The sequence below is a fragment of the Alosa sapidissima genome, chromosome 20 (genome assembly GCF_018492685.1).
Source record: "Alosa sapidissima isolate fAloSap1 chromosome 20, fAloSap1.pri, whole genome shotgun sequence".
Classification (NCBI taxonomy): Eukaryota; Metazoa; Chordata; class Actinopteri; order Clupeiformes; family Clupeidae; genus Alosa; species Alosa sapidissima.
In genome coordinates this window covers 15,111,025-15,133,171 of record NC_055976.1, presented here as the reverse complement: position 1 = coordinate 15,133,171, position 22,147 = coordinate 15,111,025, and the positions used below count along the sequence as shown (strand labels likewise).

Here is a 22,147-nt window from a genome sequence, read left to right as displayed (position 1 = left end):
TGAGCAGGGAATGAAAGAAAAGAGTCACAGACTTATCTTCAAATACTGCTGGTTTGGTTGACTCCATGAACAACTGTTTTTTTCCAGTCTATTTTGGATACAAAGGCTTCCTCTTGCTCTTTCCATGTGAAGCTTTGTGAAACAAAAACAAAACAAAAAAATAGAGAGAGATTAATTAACAGGTCAGGTCTGATCTCGATCTTCGTGCTGATACTGTGCTCCTACCTAATACCTGCCTGAACAAGACAATCTGACTAATGGATGAGTCAAGAGAGCTTCTGTCTTAAAGGGACACCAGGCAAGCCTGATGCTTTTTCTCTACGAAACTCCCCCTCGCTCGGTCTGAAGCTCTTTTCCTTTTCTTTGCATCTTCCGTCAAGAGTTTTCGTTGCTTCTTCGCCGGCTCTGCCATTATACACACGTTTGCAACAATCTTTAGCGTTTCGTTAGTCTGCCTCTGTGCTGTGAATGCAGGATGTAAACTGAAACTGCTTCGGTCGGCGGGTACGATACACTGAACTTGCAAGCGGGATATTCTTCCTACAGGCAGTAGGGGCGGGCGAGAGAGTCTTCATTCGCCCTGTAATGAGTCATTTAACCATATACCGACTTATGAAGATGAGTAATTAACACAAAAACGTTGCCTGGTGTCCCTTTAAGAAAACAGACCGACATCATTAATCATTCCTCACTAAAATACATGATGGTTTCACTTAAACAGTAAACAGTAGCCATCTCACTTAAGAATAGAAAAAAATCAATAAAGGGATTAAAGGTGACTCACATACACACACATGAGCATGGCAGTATGGAGATTTAATGTTTCACATAATCCTATATATTTTCACATCAAATATCCATCATGGCTGCCACGCGTATCCTGCAGTTTGGTGTGCTGGTCGTGCATGCCCTCACATTCGCAAAATGCAATAGTGGCGATTGTATAGGCACAGTATGTGACTCTACATGAGCATGCAAGAGCGGCTTTATTCACAACTCTGGGTCTAAAGTCTGTGGTTGGCTCTCAAGTGAACACCTCCAGTGTGATTGCTTGTATTATCATAATTTCTTCTCTATTATTGTGTTAAATGCTCCAAATGTAAAGCATTTTGAGTGGCAAATAAATAAAGCTCATTATTATTATCATTATTATTATTATTATTATTATTATTATTATTATTATAGTAACACGTGTGCATGTAGTACTGAAGCAGGGTTTCGTTCACAGCGCAGCCTGCTGTGTAATGCGTTGCGTAATGCTTGGTCAAAAAGGAAGTGTATCCCAGGCCTAGGGAACCTCTGCTCCTCCTACTGCTGCTGCTCTCCAGGTGGATGTTAATGTCATAAACACACTTTCTAAAACGACTCTGGCTCAATGGCTTGGCCAAATAGAGGTGGCCATAAAAGCTCTGCGGGGTTGCTTGGGAGTGTCGTAAAAAAACACAGCTCACCCTGTAGGTGTCTTCCCTCCTGCTGTCTGCCCCTGATTGGAACAACACCCTCGAGTGTTTACGGTCGGCATGGTTAATGGGCGCCATTCTCTGGAGAAACAGTCTATCTTCCCTTTTCCCCTTCTTTTTGACACTGTCTGTTGACAGAATTAAAAGTCTTGCTAAACCTGTCCTTACAAAACAAGAGAAACTTACCCTACCACACCCCACCCCATCCCCATCAACCTTAATTCTAATTTACTCACTTTTGGGTGCTTTTACCAACCGAGGTCCCTGTTGGTCCCTGTCACAAAGTCTGTTTCTTAGCAACTCCATGATTAGTTCTCTCCTGGCAAAACGAGAGGCCTCTCTCTCTCTTTCCCCCCCGGTGATGTCCCGGGCAGGGCATCTTTGTGGACTTCATAAAAAATTGCTTTTTCTCCTTCCTCCCTCTGTCTTTACTCCTGTTTTTCTCCAGAGGCCCTTATGCAAGCAGTGAACCTGTATAAACAGTGCTAAAAAAGCCAGGGATTTATGGGGGGGAGGGGGGAATGGACAGCCTGGGGCACTGAAACAGGTGTGCCATCCTAGCGAGAGTTTGGCCATTGATCACCCTGCCTGTTCTTCCTGTGTGTGTGTGTGTGTGTGTGTGTGTGTATTTGTTCATCAAGGTGTGATCACTTCCCTCACTGCGCTGGACCGAGAACAAAAAGCGGAGCATATCATTGAGGTAAGCTCCTTTTCTGGCTGACATAAAATAGAACATAATCCATCCCCTGTCTAATATCCTTAAACAGTGTATCAATCTGAGCAAGTATTTACATTCACAGTTGCACCTGCAAATCGCCTCCATTCAGCATGACTAACATATGTGTTTGTGCACAGTAGTGTATCAATAATTCAGCAATGACTACTAAGGTCTGTGTATAGCCATGCAGTCAATAGGATTTGTATAAAAGTTGACATTGTGACTTAAAGCACTAGAGCAGTGGTGATCAATGGAGGTGTTTTATTTCAATGGAGGTTTTTATCCCCATTGACAGAGTCCTTTTGACTCCCATCACTGACTCATTTGTGTCACGGTGGCCTGGCTTCTGCCCTTTTCTTCAGCATCTTCTCTCCTGTCATCACTCAGAGTTTGTTTGACAGCTGTATACGTCTTCTTGGCTCTGATGGTGTTCTAAACTATGTTCTATTTCAATTTGTGTCATTCTCTCTCTCTCTCTCTCTCTTTCTCTCTCTGTTTACCTCTCTCTCTCTGGTGTGTTGATCTCTCTCTCTCTCTCTCTCTCTCTCTCTCTCTTTTTTTTTTCTCTCTCTGTCTCTCTCACTCCTTCTCTGTCTGTCTGTTTTATCCAGGTGATCGTGTCAGATAATGGCAGCCCGCCTCTGCGCTCCACGGCCTCCGTGGTCATCCGGGTGAAGGACGAGAATGACAACAGCCCCCTTTTCAGCCACAAGATCTTTCAGGTCCGGCTCCCGCAGCGTCGTGGCAACGACAGTCCACAGGAAGTGTACCGGATGGTTGCCCGCGACAACGACGAGGGCCCCAATGGGATGATCACGTACAGTCTCCAGGACAACCAAAAGGGCCGATTTGAGATTCACCCAATTACTGGAGTAGTGTCCTCCAGAGGGGACTTCTCTCAAGGCAACTACACCATCCTCACGGTATGAGGAATGTTCAAATTGCCAAGAAAATCAATTGTGGCCGAATGCTATTTACTATAGTGTGTGTGTGTGTGTGTGTGTGTGTGTGTGTGTGTAAATGCTTGGGTGTGCAGCATTTCCCCACATGTGAAATGTGATGCATCATGGGTGATTGTAGAGGCTCTTGAGAGCTCCTCTTTCACTTTTTCCATTCAACCCTCTTGTGCTGCAGATCAAAGCCAGTGATCACGGGAGTCCCGTACGGACGTCCACGGCCCGCCTGGACATTGAGTGGCTGGCCACCCCCAACCCCAGCCCCGAGCCGCTGGCCTTCGACGAGGCCCACTTCACCTTCGCTGTAATGGAAACGGACCCTGTCTCCCACATGGTCGGGATCATAAGTACAGAGATCACATCCAATCTGCTCTGGTTTGACATCACCGGTACGTTAAAAATAATAGGATAGTTTGACCTCTTGACCTGTATTCATCACATGTTAACAAATGGTTCACACAGAACTCACATATTAAGCATTTCTTAGAAGGTGCTTCCCACATCAGACAAGACACATAAAAGATAAGACATCATAGGCTTTCATTTTTAGTAATATTACAATGATGAAAAAAATGTATGTTAATAAATAAGAAAAAGTCTCATATGTATGTAGTTTATACTGTACACATGCATAGTGAAATGCAGTGAGTACAAACACACTGCACACAATAACAAATGGCTTGTACAGATGGATAACTGGGCATGTCAAGTGCTATCCATCCTGCCAGTGACCTGTTTGTGGAAGGTTACTTCTTAGCCGGAGGGTGTAGACTTTTACCCCAGGTTTGAAGGTAGAGGGATGTGTGTGTTTGTGTGTGTGTGTGTGTGTTTGTGATGACAGGCCAGAGCCCTGGAGGCTCTCCTTGCTCCGACAGATCTACAATCCGTCTCCAGGAACTTCAGTGGGTCAATTGTGTCTCAGAGCTGTGTGTGTGCGTGTGTGTGAGAGAGATGCAGGAATATTTTGTTGGTGTGTGTGTGTGTGGTCATACAGGAGCTTTGTGTGTGTGTGCGTGTGTTTTTGCTGGGCCCTGCCAGGGTCACTGGTGTCTCAGAGCTGTGCCCTGTGGTTAATCACTTCGTATGACCTTCACTCTGCACCCCGTGACCCCCTCAGGTCACTCTCTCTACCTTACACGTCTTCACACAACCAAGCAGCCAAACACAAACCCATCCATCCTTAGAATTGCACTACCGTTGAGGAGCGAAGGTGGTTGGCAGGTAGCTGGATGTTTTGTAGGTTGAAAATGCATCATAAGAAAGAAAGAGAAAAAACTGAATGGCCTTGTCTTGATAAGTGGCTATACATTATTGTGCTTAGCATGAACCCTTGGACATGTGTGGGGTTGAATGTTAATGGCTTTTGTATGAAATGTGTTATCTCACCCAGAGAAAAGCCCCCCTTTTGATACAGCCCACTTAAATTCACACTTAGTCAAGTAGAGTCAAGCTGCCATGCAACTCTGAAGGCTGTTGGTCTGTATATGAAGTCTGCTGGCACAATTGTATCAAATTCCTTTTTTTTTTTTCACACCCCGAGTTGCTCGGCAGATAAGCAATTTTCCGCCATGGCTTTGCCCGAAGGGTTGAGATGCATTCATCTCTCTCTCACACTGCCGACTTATAGAGTGGGGTTCTATTACAAACATCCAGCTCGGTAACTCAATTAAATATCGATTATAAACACATTCAACTAAAGATGGTCCTCAAACAAACCCGCTTTCTTCTCTGTTCTCCAAAGAACCTTTCATCGATACCGCCTTATCTGTCACACGGATTCACTGCCACGGGATTTCGGGAGGGCTTTGCTTTTGTGCAGCCAAAAGCAAACATTACTGAAAGTGGCCAGCTAAAACAAAGCTGCCAGAGGGTCTCTTTCATGCGTCCTGACATCCCAAAAGCAAAGCAGCTAAAGCAGCACTGATGTACAGGAGTGGACGGACACAGACATGTTATGGAAATGCATAAGCATACGCAGTCTTTAAAAAAAAAAGAAAGAAAAAAAAGGTGGGACTTGTCTATAAACACCATCTGCCGTAGCAGGCATGAGTTTACCCCTAACCGTCTCAGACGTCTGTTCTGGCCGCGCCACTGCCAAATGTTTCCCCTTAAACAATTGTTGTTGTTTCTCCGGTACAATTCGGCACAGGGGGCTGGGCTTTTGAAGTGACCTTGTTCTTCTGTCATGACTACTTCGCACAAGACTGAGCAGGAGAGCGGAAGGGCTGACGTAGCTTTCATGACAAGGATGAAGAATTCATGGGCATTTAATGACAAAGTAAAGGTTTTGTACGGCTGCCTTTTACGGATGAATAAAGGGAAGATGCGGGCTATGAATGGGAATATGTGTATGTGTGTGTGTTGGTGGTATGGCATGTTGTCAGAGATCAGAGATCTTTAGGACAAGCATTCTGGTGCACACAAACACAGTCACAGACACACCTACCCACAGACACATACATGCATATGCATGCACACCACACACACAAACACACACACACACACCACACACACACACACACAGCTCTTTGGTCTGTCTTGTCACTTGTCGCATACCTTTAATTAAAGGGTCAGTGAAATCAGTCGACATGTCTCTGTTTGGCCTACACCCATGCATACTTCTGTTGAAGTACACAAATGTAGTCACTCAGCTCCCCATCAATCCATGTGGGTCCCACTTAAAAACTGTCGTGCAGTGATAAGAGAGATATTGTTGTCTTTGCTCTCTCAAGTCTACTGAGAACATGGAGGCACTGATACTAACAATCTTCCCACTATCTCCTGCACAGGCGGTGACGACGATCAGGATTTCGACATCGATACGAACACGGGCAGCATCGTGGTCGCTCGGCGCCTGGATGCGGGGAAGAGATCCAACTACAATCTGACTGTGAGCGTGACAGACGGCTCGCAGACCATCACAACCCAGGTGACAACACGGGGTGCTCACGACAGAGCTATTTTGCAAAGTGTCATTCACTCGATGGCTTCCCACAAGCACATAAACACACAGTTTTGCACAGCTGGCCTTTAAAAACAACAAGCGTTTACAATGAGCTCTGAGGCTATTCTCATTAATGTAGTCCACATGAAAAGGGTAAAAGGCAAGCACTGAGTTTGGCATAATTTTTTTAAAGGATTCAAAATCCATTCTATTTCATAGATTACATACATTTCCTACATTTATACATACAAAGACTAGGTTTTATTGCACTATGAAATATGTAGAAATGAACAATAACAGTATAACAATAACATTATAATCAATCCTACCCATACTAAACAACTCACGTATTAAATAAAATACAACAACATTAACAATGCTGAATTGAACTTTTTTTCACCTAATTTATAATCTCTTATTTAGTCTCTAAAGTTTTTTTTAATCTCAGTAGGAAAAAGTTACTGCAAATGCCATTTGAGGCCAAGTCATCCTTCAGCATCTGTAATTCTCTGTGTATTTCTTCCTTAATAGTTTGAATAGGGTGTTTGATGTGGACTGCAGCTGGCATCAGACTGTTATCACTGGAAGTTTATCAAGTCACGTTGCACAGACACTTTCCCATGAACTAAACTCAAATGCAAATCACATTCCTCCAACCCAGCAGTCTATTATCATTAACAAAACCAAAAACCAAATCTCTTTCAGTCAAATCAGCTGTGTATTGTGTATACAATGTACACTGAGCACCAAAACTGGTTTGTGCAGAATGCTCAAACATCCACATGATCTGCTGCCCCCTCCTCCCTCAGGCCTACATTCGCGTTGTGGACATGAACGAGCACCGTCCAGTCTTCCAGAAGGATCTGTACGAGGTGAGGGTCCCTGAGGATACGGCGCCTTGGAAGGAGATTCTGCAGGTGAGCGCACAGGACGCCGACATCAACAGCCGACTCCTCTACTCCATCCACAACAGCGTCCACCCAGACAGCGGCCGCCACTTTCAGCTGGACCCTCGGAGCGGAGTGCTGGTCATGACCGAACAGCTGGACTTCGAGGCGCTGCCCCTGCACATACTGACCATTATGGTAAATATTATTAGTATTAGTAATAGTAGTAGTAGCATTAGTAGTAATAGAGTAGTAGTATATTTTTCTGCCACAGTCTAGAGTTGGGCTTCACATTAAAATGTTTATTTGAAATGAAGAAAAACTAACATTTCATTTTAAGTTTCCTGTTATGGACTAATGTAATAAATCTCCACATTTTAGTCCTAACATGTATCCGTTTCATGACCTGTTATTAACATAAACAACTTTATTCAATCTTCATGACACAGAGGAGCGTCATGATGAGTCACAGGATATGATTCAGACAGTTGTTTCAGGTGAGCGTTAGACTGTTGAATAACAATGAACGCTACATTTCCTGCTCTCCTCTTGTGAAGGTTCGAGATCAGGAGATCCCACCGAAAAGAAACTTTGTTAGAGCCTTGATCCATGTAGAAGACTGCAACGACCACACCCCGACCTTCACGAGTTCTCGCTACGAAGGCAGCGTTGCTAATTTGGCTCTTACGGGCACTGAAGTTCTGCAAGTTAAGGCGCTGGATAAAGACACCGGAAGCAACGCTGAGATAGTCTACTCTTTTCATTCCGGTAAGATATACTGTGGACCACGGGGAAGAGGTTAATAAGGCCTGATTGAAAAGCAAAAAAGTTTTTCCAACTATAAATCATTTCCCGTCTGCATGTGTGTCAGTGCAGATGTGGGTGCACAGGTATAATCAGAGATAATTGAATATGAGCCGTGAGGCTCATACAATATAGGCAAAGTAATTATGATGAATAAGTTTAAAAAAACACATACACATTCACAATAAGTCTCTCTTCTTCTCTGTCTCCACACAGAAACACACACACTCAAAATATCTGCCCCCCCCCCCCCCCACACACACACACACACATACACACACATGCACACACACACACACACACATATATACACATGTACACACAGCATACTGTAACTGATTTTTCTTTCATTCCTCTTTCTCTCTAGGAAATGGTGACGGGGCCTTTGACATTGACCAGGGCACAGGAACTATAAGTGTAGCAAAGTCTTTAGCCAACACGCTGCAGGAGCAGTACCACCTCACCGTCAAAGCCACCGACCAGGGCTTCCCTCAGCGCAGTGACCTCTGCCCCGTCACTGTCCACATTACCCTCTCCGACCTCACCCCCCCCAGATTCCTCTCGGAGGAGTACTTCACTGAGATCAGTGAGGCCAGTCTGCCCGGCTCTCCCGTGGTCTCGGTCTCTGCACAAAGTCCCCTGGCCCTTCAGTACAGCATCCGAGAAGGCGATCATAATGGAACTTTCCACATCAATTCCTACTCGGGTCTCATCTCCGTCCAGACGTGGTTGGATTACGAGATGTGCGCCTCGTATCGCCTCCAGGTGCGAGCCACCACGTCTGCAGGAACCTCGTCTGATGCGACTGTGCACCTGTACGTCGTGGATGAGAATGATAACCCGCCTGCTTTCCTGCACAGGAGTTACCGTGGACAGATTAGCGAGGCTGCTCACATCAACGCCATGGTTATCGGGGAGAACAACTCCCCTCTGGTGATCAGGGCCAGCGACGCAGACAAGGACTCCAATGCCCTGCTCGTTTTCCAGATCCTGGAGCCAGAGGCCAAGAAAGTGTTCAGAGTGGACCCCAACATGGGGACGATTTCTCTCATATCCTCCATTGACTATGAGTCTACTCCAGAGTTTCACTTAACAATCCAAGTCAGAGACTCAGGGGAGCCCTCGCTATTGGCAGAGACACCAGCCAAGGTTGTCATCCAGGTCTTGGACTATAATGACTGTCCTCCCAAATTCACAGCCCCCTCATATAACTCCTTCATTGAATTCCCTCTCTTCAAAGACATGGAAGTCATCCAGGTAATGGCCCATGATGCGGATTCCGAGGTGACCTATAGTTTGATTGAAGGCAATTCTGATAAGAACTTTGCCATTCATCCCTCATCTGGTGTCATCTCTATTAGTGATGTGTCTGGCATCCAAACTCACAGTCAGCTAAAAGTCATGGCCTCTGATGGCTTGTACAAAGACACAGCGACCGTCCAGGTAAACATCACCAACATGACCACGTCCAGTCTGAAATTTGAGGAGCGGGTCCAGGTGGACACTGTTTTGGAAAATGTAACGTTTGTGAAAACTTTGGCTGTACTCAGAGCGGCCGGTGGCTACCTAAATGAGCCAGTCGCCTACAAAGTGCTTAACGGCGGGGATAAGTTTACCATCATCGAGTCCTCTGGAGTTCTGCATACCACAGGCGTCCCCTTTGACCGTGAAGAGCAGGACGAGTATGACCTGGTGGTTGAGGTGAGGGACACGAGAACTCCACCACGTAGAGCGATCACCCAAGTTAAGGTTTATATCGATGACATAAATGACAACGTACCTGTTTTCTCAAATCTGCCCCATTCGTTGACCATCTCGGAGGAGACCGAACCTGGCGATGTCCTATTCCAGGTGATGGCCAGCGATGCAGACGTGGGCGAGAATGGATCGGTCATTTTTATGCTTGAAGATGACTTTGAGCTCTTCAGGATTGACCCTTATCTTGGAGATGTGTCACTTCTGCGGCCCCTGGACTTTGAGTCTCTGAATAAATACGTTCTCACTGTGCTGGCGTCCGATGAGGGAGAACCGAGTTACAGCGCTGCCGCAGAACTTAATGTTCAAGTGAGGAACCGATCTCATCCTGTCTTCCAGAGCCTGTTCTACCCACTGAAATTGCCAGAAAACATATCCCCCTTCACCACGATCTTGCACGTTCAGGCACGCAACCCTGAGGGCTATCGCCTCATCTACAACCTGGAGGAGGAGAACGTTACCAACAAATTCCACGTCGACTTCAAAACGGGAGTGCTCAGTGTCACAGATTTCCTGGACTATGAGACGCAAGCGATGTACCTGCTTACGGTGCGAGCGACAGACTCCGTAATGGGCACTTTTGCCGAGGCCAGAGTGGAAGTCGAGGTGGAAGATGTGAACGACAACTCCCCCGTGTTTCAGAAGCACACATACGAAGCACGTGTGCTAGAGGGGCTGCCGGCAGGCACCTCTGTGGCACAGATCACTGCCACGGATGCTGACTCTGGGTCAAATAAGGATATCACTTACGAGTTACTGGGCACAGGCAAAAACGAGACCGAGTTTTTTGAGATTGACCCGCAGAGTGGCTTCCTGATAATGTCACAGGAGCTGGACTTTGAGACCACTCAGCACTTCCTCCTGAAGATAAGAGCGACAGATAGTGGCTCCCCGTCTCTCAGCAGTGAGGCCTACATTCTGGTCAACGTGACCGACGTCAATGACAACCCGCCTGACTTTACAAAGACCCATTACAGCGCCTCTCTGGACGAAATGGCCACCTGTGGGCACATAGTGGTCAAAATTCAGGCCTCGGATCCTGACAGCACAGACCTCCAGTACAAGATTCTCTCAGGGAATGAGAACAGGTACTTTTCCATCAATGAATCATCAGGGGTCATCTCTTTTTCAAACGTCTGCAAGAGAAACTTGGACCCTTTTTACAACCTCACAGTGGCTGTGTCAGACGGCGTATTTCAAAAGACGGCCCCGGTGAACATCGACATGATTAACAACAACAGGCACAACCCTTATTTCAGCCAGAACATATATGAGGCTGAGCTTGCAGAAAACGCTGAGCCAGGCACCCGTGTGATCCGTCTGGCCGCAATCGATCCAGACGACGGGCCTTACGGCAGCGTCGACTACACAATTATCAATAAGCTTGCCGACGAGACATTCTCCATAGACCAGGAGGGACAAATTATGACATCACAGCCACTGGACAGAGAAAACCCATTGCAGAGAGTGATCGCCATCAAGGTAATGGCGAAAGATGGAGGGGGGAGAGTGGCATTTTGCACAGTGAAGATAATCCTGACGGACGAGAATGACAATCCCCCACAGTTTAAAGCCTCAGAATACCAGGTTTCCATTCAGTCCACAGTCAATAAAGGTGCCCCGGTCATTCAGATAATGGCTTACGACGCAGACGATGGCAAGAACGCAGATGTCACCTACACTATTGACGAAGCAGAGGAGGTGACGGAGGACGTGATCGAGATTAATCCCTTCACCGGGGTGGTTAGCGTCAAGGAGAGCCTGGTCGATATGGAGAACAAGATCTTCAACTTTAAGGTGAAAGCGCGAGACAGCAGCGTGCCGTTCTACAACACCACAGTGCCCGTGCAGGTGAAAGTGGTGTCACCTGAGGTGCCCTTACCACAGTTCACCGAGCCGCTGTACACTTTCACCGCAGCTGAAGATCTCCCCCTGGGCACAGAGGTGGGCACAGTGCGTGCCGACGGCGACATGCCACTCATATACAGCTTAGTGGAGGGCAACACCATCGAGAGCAACAAGGACCAAGTGTTCGCTGTGGATGAGGAGAGTGGCACTCTAGTGGTCCAAAAGAGCATCGACCATGAGAGAACCAAATGGTACCAGATCGACGTCATGGCGCAGGGCAACCACAACGGCACCGACGTGGCTTCCCTGGTATCCGTCAGCATCCAAGTCCAGGACGTGAACGACAATGAGCCCTCGTTCGAAGCTGACCCGTACCAGGCCTTCTTGGCGGAGAACATGCCGGTGGGCACCACGGTCATCCAGGTGACGGCCAACGACCCCGACACAGGCGACAACGGGCAGGTGACGTACCACGTGGAGCCGGAGGAAATGGGCGACACCTTCGCCATCGACAGCGAGAGCGGCTGGATCACCACACTAACAGAGATGGACTGTGAGAGCAAGCAGATGTACCGCTTCTACGTGGTGGCCACCGACCACGGCGGCAAGGTCAAACTCTCCTCCTCGGCCCTGGTGGAGGTGATGATCACGGACGACAACGACAACCCGCCCCGGTTCACCGAGGAGTTGTACCAGGGCTCTGTCATGGAGAACAGCCGGCCGGGGGAAGTCATTGCAACCCTGTCCACCTCAGATCTGGACATCACGGCAGAGCACCGCCAGGTCACATGTTATATAACAGGTAAGGGTGGGTCTGGTTGGTATGGCCTAAAATGTATATCACATTAATTTGTAACATGGATGTTATATTAGTTTTTCTTCAAATTTTGATATAAATGCTTCTGAAGGGGTTAAGCGTAGGTATTGTAACTAAAAGACAGCTATTACTGCACTCTTGAAAGTATATCTAGGACATATTTAACATTGCACTGAGGTATCCTAAATAAGTCTTAAGTAAGTAACTATTTTTCTGTTGCTCAAGTAGACTGTAAGCCACCACTTTTATTGAATTATGATGACTTACGATTCCGTTGGGAAATCACATGGAGAGTAAAACGAATTGATTCTGAATAGTAGTAGTAGATCATTTTGACAACTAAGTGCTGCTATAAAATGTGGAATATCATAAAACCCATAGCAGATACACCTGAGAGGAGAGGCTCTGCATTTCCCGAGACTGTTTAACTTTTAAACAGATTAAAGTAACAGTGCAAGTAACAATTGTGGAGAAAAGTCATTAACAAATATGCTTTGCAAACTCAAATTAGTCTCCATTAAGTTTTTGCTACTTATGTTGTCCTGATGGTTTTTCGTTAGAGGACAATTATAATATTATATTTTTATGATTAAGCATTAGGCAATTTTACAGGCCTTAGACGTATGATGCCCTTTCTTCTTGCTGACATGCTAATGCTCTTTATAGACAGGGTGCACTGAATAAACAAGAAAATCCTGTTATAATAAAAAAGTAAGATGAGTTAAGCATTGTAATTTTAGGGTTCTTATATTATTATTATTGAACACACAACACACACACACATACAGGAATTTCAACATACCTTCCAGTTGTGGTTAAAAAGTAGACAACAATGGAAGAGTAACTTTGTTTGTTAATGAGCTGATAGTTGTTTTTATCTGTTTTACTGTCTGTTTACTGTCTGTTATTGTTATGTTACTTATGTTGTTTTTATTTTTAATTCCCCCTCTGTTTTGTTTTACTCATTATCACCATGTGTCATCCCTGACACATTCAGATGGAGACCCACTTGGCCTGTTCTCTGTGGAAATCGACGGTGAGGAGTGGAGAGTCGTTCTCAAAGGCGCTCTGGACAGGGAAGCCCAAGACAAACACAGCCTGCGGGTCGTCGCCACGGACGGACGATCTCAGGACACCACCACTGTGGACGTCCACGTGCTGGACATCAACGACAACAGTCCTTTGTGCGAGCAGGTAAGACTGCTCCTCCTGCGCACTCTATTGTGTTCTCTGCTGCCCGGCTCCGATGTGAGGCACTCCCCTTGGAGTAACGACATCACAATCCTTCCTCAAACACCCCCATGGGCCCAGCAGCTTCGCTTGTCTGACTCTAGGGCTCTGAGGCAATCCGCCATCTTACGCCAGTTTGTGTCATTTGCGTGTAAACAAAAGACACTCGGAAAAACAGGTTCCTTTAATTGCGTAACTTCACAACATGATGGAAAGGATTATTTTGACTTATTTTTGCAAATGGTCTGCAAGAGTTTGTATTGTCTTTTATGATCTTGCATAATTTTGTTAGCATGTATGATCTTGTATAATCTTGTAAACCGAAATGATTTGTGCAATCTCAGCATATGAGCCACACAACCCAACATGAAATCAAACAAATAAGAACTTTAACTCTTTAACTTCAACTCCTCAACTGGTGTTTTTTTGTGTGTGTGTGTGTGTGTGCAGTTGCTCTACACCGAAGCTGTTATGGAGAACTTCCCGTCGGGCCGTTTCATTCTTAAGGTGTCTGCGTCTGACCCCGACATCGGCACCAACGGACAGATCTCCTTCACCCTTCATGGACACAATGCTGACAAGTTCCACCTGAACCAGAGGACAGGTAAACACACACTCACAATGTTTGTCTAGCTCTCCCTCAAGGACGTTAAGTTTCCGATAGCATCTGAATGGTGACACACACACACACACACACATACACACACAGTAAGACAGGGCAGCTTTTGAGAAAAAACTCTCACTGAGAGGATTGGAATTTTTCTTTGCCCTCATCAATCATATTATGCTTTTCTTGTTAAGAAGATCTGTCATCGACCCTGATCTATGCCCTGTGCATAATATCAGAAGAGGGCATCTTCCAGATATGGCTTATCAGGTTGCCTAGATTGGAGTGATCCGTCAAGCACCAGCAAAGAAACTATTTGGTGAAATATTATAAGCATAGAGCACAAAACAAAACAAAATCCCTGCATTTTTGATGATGGTTAAACAAACGAGAAATCAGGACCGTAAAGCGTCAAGCAGGAATATTCAAATTACTCATTATTTGTTTTAACTACAGGCTTTCATCTTTTACTAAACACAGCATTTTCCCAAACCTGCATGTAACCACATCACTACACCTCCAACAGCGACCATGAGCCACAGGGGGGAATGTGTGACCACATTAACAATAAACAAACATGAAGAATAATTAAAGACAAAATGAATAATAATAATACAAATTAAAAATAATAATAATAAAAACAAAGCATGGGGTCATGACTTCAAATGAATGTGTTAGTATATGTTATAGTCAGCCCATTTTCTATATTGTTTTTGTATATTGTCTATAGTGTATTGTATATGACAGTGGTTCTTAAACTGTGGTACGGGTACCACTGGTGGTACAAGGACTCTCTGTCAGGGCACTCCAAGACGTTTTTTCATAAAGACAAAATAATCACTTCAAAATATATGTATTAAAATATTGTTAACCACATGATCACCAAAGTTAAATTCAAACTAGTTAGGTTAGGTATTTTTGTCTTTCTTGGAAAAAGAGAGAAAAACAAGGCAAAACAGTATATACAATGTAAAATATGTAGCAAAATTGGCTACTGTATTTTAATAAGTCATAATGGTGGTACTTGGATGCCCAATTGTCTTCCGTGGTGGTACTCATTGTGAAATGTTTGAGAACCACTGGTATATGGTCAATATAATTGTCTGTACTGCTAGAGCAATTCCTTGTGTGTACTGACACCAAATAAATCTGATTCTGATTCTGATTCAAGGGGAGCTGTTCACAATGGCAGCGCTGGACCGGGAGCAGGAGTCTGAGTACGACCTGGTGGTGAAGGCCACGGACGGCGGCGGCCGCTCCTGTCAAGCCGACATCTTGCTCATGGTGCAGGACATAAACGACAACCCGCCCCGCTTCTCCACCAGCCACTACGAGATCACCGTGTTCGACAACACCACCGTCAGGACGCCCATCGCCGTGATGTACGCCAGGGACCCTGATACAGGTACGCGCTAAAAGCTCTGATAGTGGCACCATGTCCAACGAGCATCTCGCAACATGTGCAGTACGTGTTGCCCGTACCTTCGCCGTTATGGTTAAGCGATGATGAAAAACATCAGCCTCGTTACAGTCGCAGTGTTACACATAACAAGCCCATGATTCACATAAGTAATATTTACTTTCAAAGCCCCCTCACAGCCACTGAGCCTTGTTATCAAAAGTGCCTGGAAGACATTTTCTTTTCTGCACCATCAGGGCCGTTTCAAGGAATTTGGGGGCCCCAAGCAAAATGGACATGGAGCCCCCCCCCCCCCCCCCCCCCACCGCACGCAAAGCCTACAGGAACCACCGCATAGCCATACAGTTTAAGTTCACCCACAGTTTATATAAATACAAAATTTTGACAGTGCAATGAGAAAATAAAACACTGCCATCTTATGCAGAAAAAGGATGCATTGTTCAAACTATAAAGAGTGCAGGTTGTATAGCAATTTAAAAATCCAACATAAATACAAGTACATACACACACACACACACATAAGATTAACCTTTCAGGCCATCTTCATTAGTGGAGGTATCCTTAGGAAGAGCCTGAGGGCTGAGAAATTTAAGCAAAGCACCTTGAGGGAGAAAGAAAAGATATGTTAGCATTTCCATATTTTGATATTTAGAAGGAATGCAGCAGCTTTCACAACTACCAATGCTTACTGTAAAAACATCCCAAGCTAATGTTATACATTGACCTAGGCCTACTTGTAGCTTAACATAGCATTTAAGCATTCTGCTGTTTGAGAATTAGACAGACGCACCTGATGCTTTAAAGACAGTAAACAGCTGGCGTGCATGAATACTACTAGACATGAATGTTCCAGTCTGCTTTGATGCATGGAATTTATCGTGTGGTTTTCCTAACCCCCATTTGGTAAATAGAAGATTATCACGGTCGAATAGTTAGTATAGCAGAGAAGCTATGCCACTTTCATCAAAACCTATTACAAAGCTATAGCAATGTTGTCATTAAATACGATAAACAGTGATTCTGGAACAGATCTGCGTCTTCCTTATCCCGTTAATAAACATATTACAGTATGTAACCATATTCCGTCCGTTCGAAAAAAAAGTTGCGCTAACTGTTGTAGTTTGTTACAAGCAGCATGGGCCGTCAGGCAGGTAGTTAACATAAAAAATTTTTGCTAGGCTAGCCTTCCTGCTGCGACATTACACCATTTGTACAAGACAAGTAGAGCTATTTTATCCAGTGTAATTTATCACTTACCACTATCTTGTTTTTTCTTGTCACTTCACACACTTGTTCTTGTTTTCGCGGCAGCAGCAGAGACCACAAACCTGGCTGGCTGGCTGGCTGCTGTCAGCGACTACTGAGAGGGGCCCCCTTGAGGGGGATCCCGGTATTGCCGGTAACAGTGTCGTTGCACTTTACTGCATTGACTATCAAAGGGGCGCTCACAGTTTGTCGTTGCATTTTATTTTTAACCAGTCGTTGTCTTGGGGCCCCTGGCCAGCTCGGGGCCCCAAGCAATTGCTTGGTTTGCTTCATGTCCAAACACTCTTAGACTTTCACTCTCAGCGATACTGAACAAGCAAGGCCTAACTGAAGCAGAGATGTCATCGGTGTGAAGATCCTTTATTATTATCCCATCTTAACAGAGTTCCTACGCAGTATGGAAAACCTGGAGAAGTATGGAATTTGATTTGAGTAATTTCCAGGTCTGGATAAGTATGGAAAAAAGAAAAAAGGGTATGGAGAAATATTTGTGTTTCCAGACTATTGCATTTGCAGTACTAATCACTTCACTCAGGTTATAATGAACCATTCCTACTGTTGTGTAGCTTAACTGTCAGTCCCCATCGTCAAGATACAACTATGATACAACTAAGATACAACTAAAAATGACCCAGCTACTGTAAATGGACGAATATTAAGTGTCATTTTTTAATTCACTTCAGTTGTCCATACCTTTGTTTTCACCGAGTTATCCCAAACAAGAAGTGGCCGCAATGTCGAGAATATGGTCAGAAAAATCTACCGAGAAGTTTGGAAATTTGAGTATGGAAAAAGTATGGAATTTTGAAATGCAAAATGTGTAGGAACCCTGTCTTAATTACTTTTCACTTTCGCGTGCAGAGTAGCCACAAAAGGGGGGAGAAAGAGTGTTGAGCAGCACTTGTTTGATCTGGGATTGACTCTCTGAGCTGAAATGCTCAATCAGGGAGTGACAAGGCCACTCCTGTTGATGTGTGGGAACATGTTGTGACATCCCAGAGCCTCCAGGCCATTTTCGCATCCCTCTTCACCTTTATCTTGTGTTCTTTTAAAATATCCCCCTCTCTACACTCCTCCTTTGAAAAGAAGAAACAATAAGGCTGAAAATAACCACTAACACCTTAGCTTTTTGAAAACTCTGAAACCACCAACACCTTAAAACGCGTGTTAAATACAAATGCGCATTATGCCCGTGTGTACATGTCCAGGCTTGACAGCGGTGACACATTTGAAGATACTGATTTTTTTTGCTGTGTTTGCTCTTAAGGCAGTGGCTAGTTTTAATAAAAGAGTTGTTAGAGCACCCTCCCTCTGAGACTGTTTAAATAGATGGTGGATAATGGGCTCTGTTGAATGATCTTTAGCAGGACACAGTCTAGAAGGATCCCACAGTGAGATGAAACTGATTACATAACATTTCTTTGGTACTGCACTTTTTGTCAAATTCAGCTAATTGGTTCTTAATACTAAACTAGCTATCATCACGTTGCATCATGGGCATGGTAGGAGGGTGTGTAATGTGATTGACGGTCAAGCTTAGATATCTCCTACATCTTCAATTACAGGTCACTGTGGGAGGATTGATGGATGACACTTTTTAATCGTAATGGTTGTTAAATTTGTAATGAAATTTGTACAAGTACAAATATTTGTCAACGTTTTTTGTTTCAGGAATAAACTCGGAGGTGAGGTACTCTCTCCAGGGGCCGGACAGTAGCTTCTTCTCGCTGGACGAAATCTCTGGGGTCCTTCGCCTGGAGAGACCCCTGACGGACGAGAGTCAGTCAACTTTCGAGCTGAAGGTCAAGGCCACCGACCGCGGCCTGCCCCGCCACCTGTCCTCGTTCATCACGGTAACAGTCAACAAGGTGGACCTCAGTGACTACCAGCCCGTGTTTGCCAGCTCCGAGTACAGCACCTCTGTCCCAGAGTCCATCGCTGTGGGAACGGAGGTGTTCAGCGTGTCCGCGCACACAAGAGATGAAATGGCCAGCAAACCGGTCAAGTACTCTATCATCTCTGGGAATGAAGGTGGAAGATTTCAGATCAACCCTCAGACAGGTAGGCCTTGGAACTGGATGAAATTTTGTTTTTGTAACCAGCCGATTCACCATATAACAGCCTCTGTCTTTGTTAACTTTCTGTCTTGCCCATGAGCTTCAACATCAAAAGCCAATGAAAGGATTTGAAGAATGTTGAGAGGAAAATAACTTTTTTTTTATCAGTCTGAGCATGTAGTTGGTTAGAAGTGGTCCTTTAAGTTGAAGAAAAAAAGAAAACAAAATACGTACAGGGGACTTATCTTCCTGCAACTCAAATAATAAACAAGGTGGGCAGGTGCCTGCAATGGCTGGTTCTCACGTTCAGCTTCCTGGTACTGATGAAAGACATACGTTAACTGTTGTGCACATCACTGCCAGCCTGCAGGCATCCTCTAAACAGCCCTACTACTGAGCTTTGGTAAAATAAACCCCACTGACCCTGTATGTGCCATAAACGAATGTTACCATGCCAAAAACCAACAAACAGTGTGTTGCAATCAGAACAGAGACACAAGATTTTCTTCTTTAATCATGTCGGTCAGAGGGGCAGTGACTCTTCAAGCGTGTGACAAGCTCCCTTTCTTAGCAGTCAAACTGGTGTGTGTGTGTGTGCGTATGTGTGTGTGTGTGTGTAAGTTCGCTCGCCCTCCTGCCTGCCTGCCTGCCTGTGTGAGCACGTTTGTGGAAACCACTGGAGCTTGCGCTCACTCGTTTGTTTGTCTTCTCCCTTTCATCACGATCGCTCTCCGCCTTCTGTGGCACTTTATCGCCGGCACCCAGGGCCGACGTCGACACCACCGCCACCCGCCCGCCCGCCTGCCTCTCTTACTGGATTGAGCCCAATCTCTTTATTAGCTGTCAAACAAGACACACTGGTATGCGCTGGTGGCTACTAGGCATTTGTCGTGGAAAATCAATTGGTAATTTAGAAGTACTTTCACTTCTAGAAGCTATCGGCAGGCTCCATAGTTGGTTATACTCTTGTGTCGAATGAACAAAGTGCATTTTTTCCCCCTCTCTCTTTCCCTCTCTTCCAGTCCAGACGTTATTATCTTCAAGAGCAGACCTAAGCTTGAAACAAAAATGTTCCCTCGCTTTCTGTGTTTATAATGACTCAATCCTTCTTCCCCCTTCCAAAAAAAGCGTGCACTTTTATATGGTGTTTGCTTAGAACATAAAAGACAACAGCTGATAGTATTGCTAGAACTTGAAGCCGTAGAGAGATGTATTGGTGTGTGCTTTGCCTGCCTGTGTGGAAGGAAGAGTTGTTGTGGCGCTCAGAATGTATTAGGGATCATGTCTTCCAGTAGGTGTCATAGTTTAACATCTTATCTGGCTCATGTTTTCCAAGGGTCTAATTAGCTTTTTCCTCTTAATGCAACGCTGATATACCAGTCAGGTTTTGGTTTTGTTCAAAACAAACGAGTCAGTGGAACACTTGCCTGCAGCGACCTCATAGGCACAGTTAAATTGCCAGCTGGATCCTATTGAAATTGTTGTATCACATAGGACTGCTTAACCCCCTTAAAATGCCTCCCAGTGCCAGTGGCAGATGTGCGAATGGCCACTAGTGAAGCATCTTGCCGGGGGCGGCAATTGGTGTGTACAAAAAAAATTTAGAACGTCCAACATGTCCAGAATAATCCACAGTATATAGTTTCAGGGATGTATTGTTGCATTTTTATTCAGACTTGTGTGATATACACTGCCGGTCAAAAGTTTGGGATCACTTACACATTTCTATTCCTCTCCATTATAGACAGAATACCAGCTGAGATCAGTTGCATTGTTTTTAATCAGGGCAGCATTTTCAGATTACATTATGTGCTTGCATAATTGCAAAAGGGGTTTCTAGTGTTTTCTCAGTTAGCCTTTTAAAATGATATCAGGTTAGTAAACAGAATGTGCCTTTGGAACACTGGATGAATGGTTGCTGATAATGGGCATCTGTATATTGCATTAAAGATCAGCCATTTCTTTCTATAACAGTCATTTACATTAATTATGAAAACAAGGACATTTCTAAGTGACCCCAAACTTTTGAACGGTAGTGTATATTAAATCTTAATAGCAAAATAATATGTCAAAATATAAAAGGCACAGAGGGAAAGAGAGAGATAAAGGAAATATAATGTGTGAAAGAACAACTAAAGTTGAGTGTAATAAAAAAAGGAAAGAGAAGAGAAATAAGCAGATGTTTAAGAGAATGAAAAGAACAAAACTGGTGAAAGCAACAGGGTAAGACAGAAATTATGAGGAGAAAGAGACAGCGCTACAGAGTTAGAGAGAGAGAGGGAGAGAGAGAAAGAGAAAGCCAACGGCTAAGCCCACGCTGCAGCGAGCAAATCCTCTCGACCGTCCCCGCGCGGGGCCTGTCGCGATACGGCTCTCACAGCCCAATCAGCCCGTATTCAGCGCCACACTGGCGCAGCCCTCAAAGCCGGGACCCTTAAATGCCAGCGGACTGCCAGGCAGTGTGCCGCCGCCGATAACACACCGATGCGCTTTGCGCGCGCCTCCACCGACGTGATCCTTGGCGCCAGCGCCGCCAATTTTCTAGTGTCTCTCCAATTTGAATGACTGAGTGCGAAAATAGCAACAACACCAACCACAACAACAACAAAAAAAACAGACTAGAGAGGCAGACAAAATGTTTTTTATTTGGAAGGAAAGATGTAAAGCCTTTTCCAGTACATTTCTAATAAGGGCTCAAAGAAGTCTTAAAGTGTTTTTTTTTTACTATTTCTATTTAAATATTTATGTCTGGATTGGTGTTCCATCAAAGTCATGCCCTGTTATCCTCCTTCCTCCTTAAGACTGATTATACTCTAGGTCACACTCCTGTTCCAAACCTCTTCTCCACTAAGAGAGACTCTCTTCTAATTGCCTTTGAGGGTTGGCTCTTTATTGTGCATTGGTTTGCATCCAGTTCTACTCAAATCACAGCAGACCTGCCACTTGCAAGTTTACTGTGTGTTCAGTTGCCAGTTTGTCTTCCTCCGACAAACTTTCCTACATAGTGACCTAAATTTAACCTTTTAAAGGTTAAATTATATCAAACTGCTTCCTTGACAACCCTGATGTCTTTTGCAGGTGGTTGTGCTGATATGCCATTTGAAAGCTGTCAAAAAGTGTCATACCTTCAGCCTGTGTGGAGTATGTTTTGATGTGTGTGTGTGTGTGTGTGTGTGTGTGTGTGTGTGTGTGTGTGTGTGTGTGTGTGTGTTTGTGTGTGTGATGCAGGTGTGCTGTGGGTGAGCGAGTCTCTGGACTTTGAGTTGTGCCACGAGTACTACCTGTCAGTGGAAGGCTCCCGGGCCCGGTCCTCGCTCAGCGACGTCACCATGGTGATCATCAACGTCACCGACGTCAACGACAATGCACCGGTCTTTG

The 22,147-nt window shown here is 44.9% G+C and overlaps 1 protein-coding gene across 1 annotated transcript in view; it reads left to right on the top strand.

Moving 5' to 3' along the window:
• The window catches only part of fat2 (FAT atypical cadherin 2), a 56,227-nt gene that overhangs the window by 11,037 nt on the left and 23,043 nt on the right, over positions 1-22,147 (top strand). Inside the window, exons 4-15 of the mRNA XM_042073928.1 lie at positions 2,102-2,160; positions 2,790-3,101; positions 3,313-3,523; positions 5,924-6,063; positions 6,888-7,163; positions 7,523-7,733; positions 8,137-12,174; positions 13,187-13,383; positions 13,870-14,023; positions 15,198-15,431; positions 18,384-18,773; positions 21,998-22,147. The exon at positions 21,998-22,147 is cut by the window's right edge and continues 62 nt beyond it. Coding sequence (XP_041929862.1) covers positions 2,102-2,160; positions 2,790-3,101; positions 3,313-3,523; positions 5,924-6,063; positions 6,888-7,163; positions 7,523-7,733; positions 8,137-12,174; positions 13,187-13,383; positions 13,870-14,023; positions 15,198-15,431; positions 18,384-18,773; positions 21,998-22,147 — 6,372 coding nt within the window. The remainder of the gene's footprint in view (positions 1-2,101; positions 2,161-2,789; positions 3,102-3,312; positions 3,524-5,923; positions 6,064-6,887; positions 7,164-7,522; positions 7,734-8,136; positions 12,175-13,186; positions 13,384-13,869; positions 14,024-15,197; positions 15,432-18,383; positions 18,774-21,997) is intronic.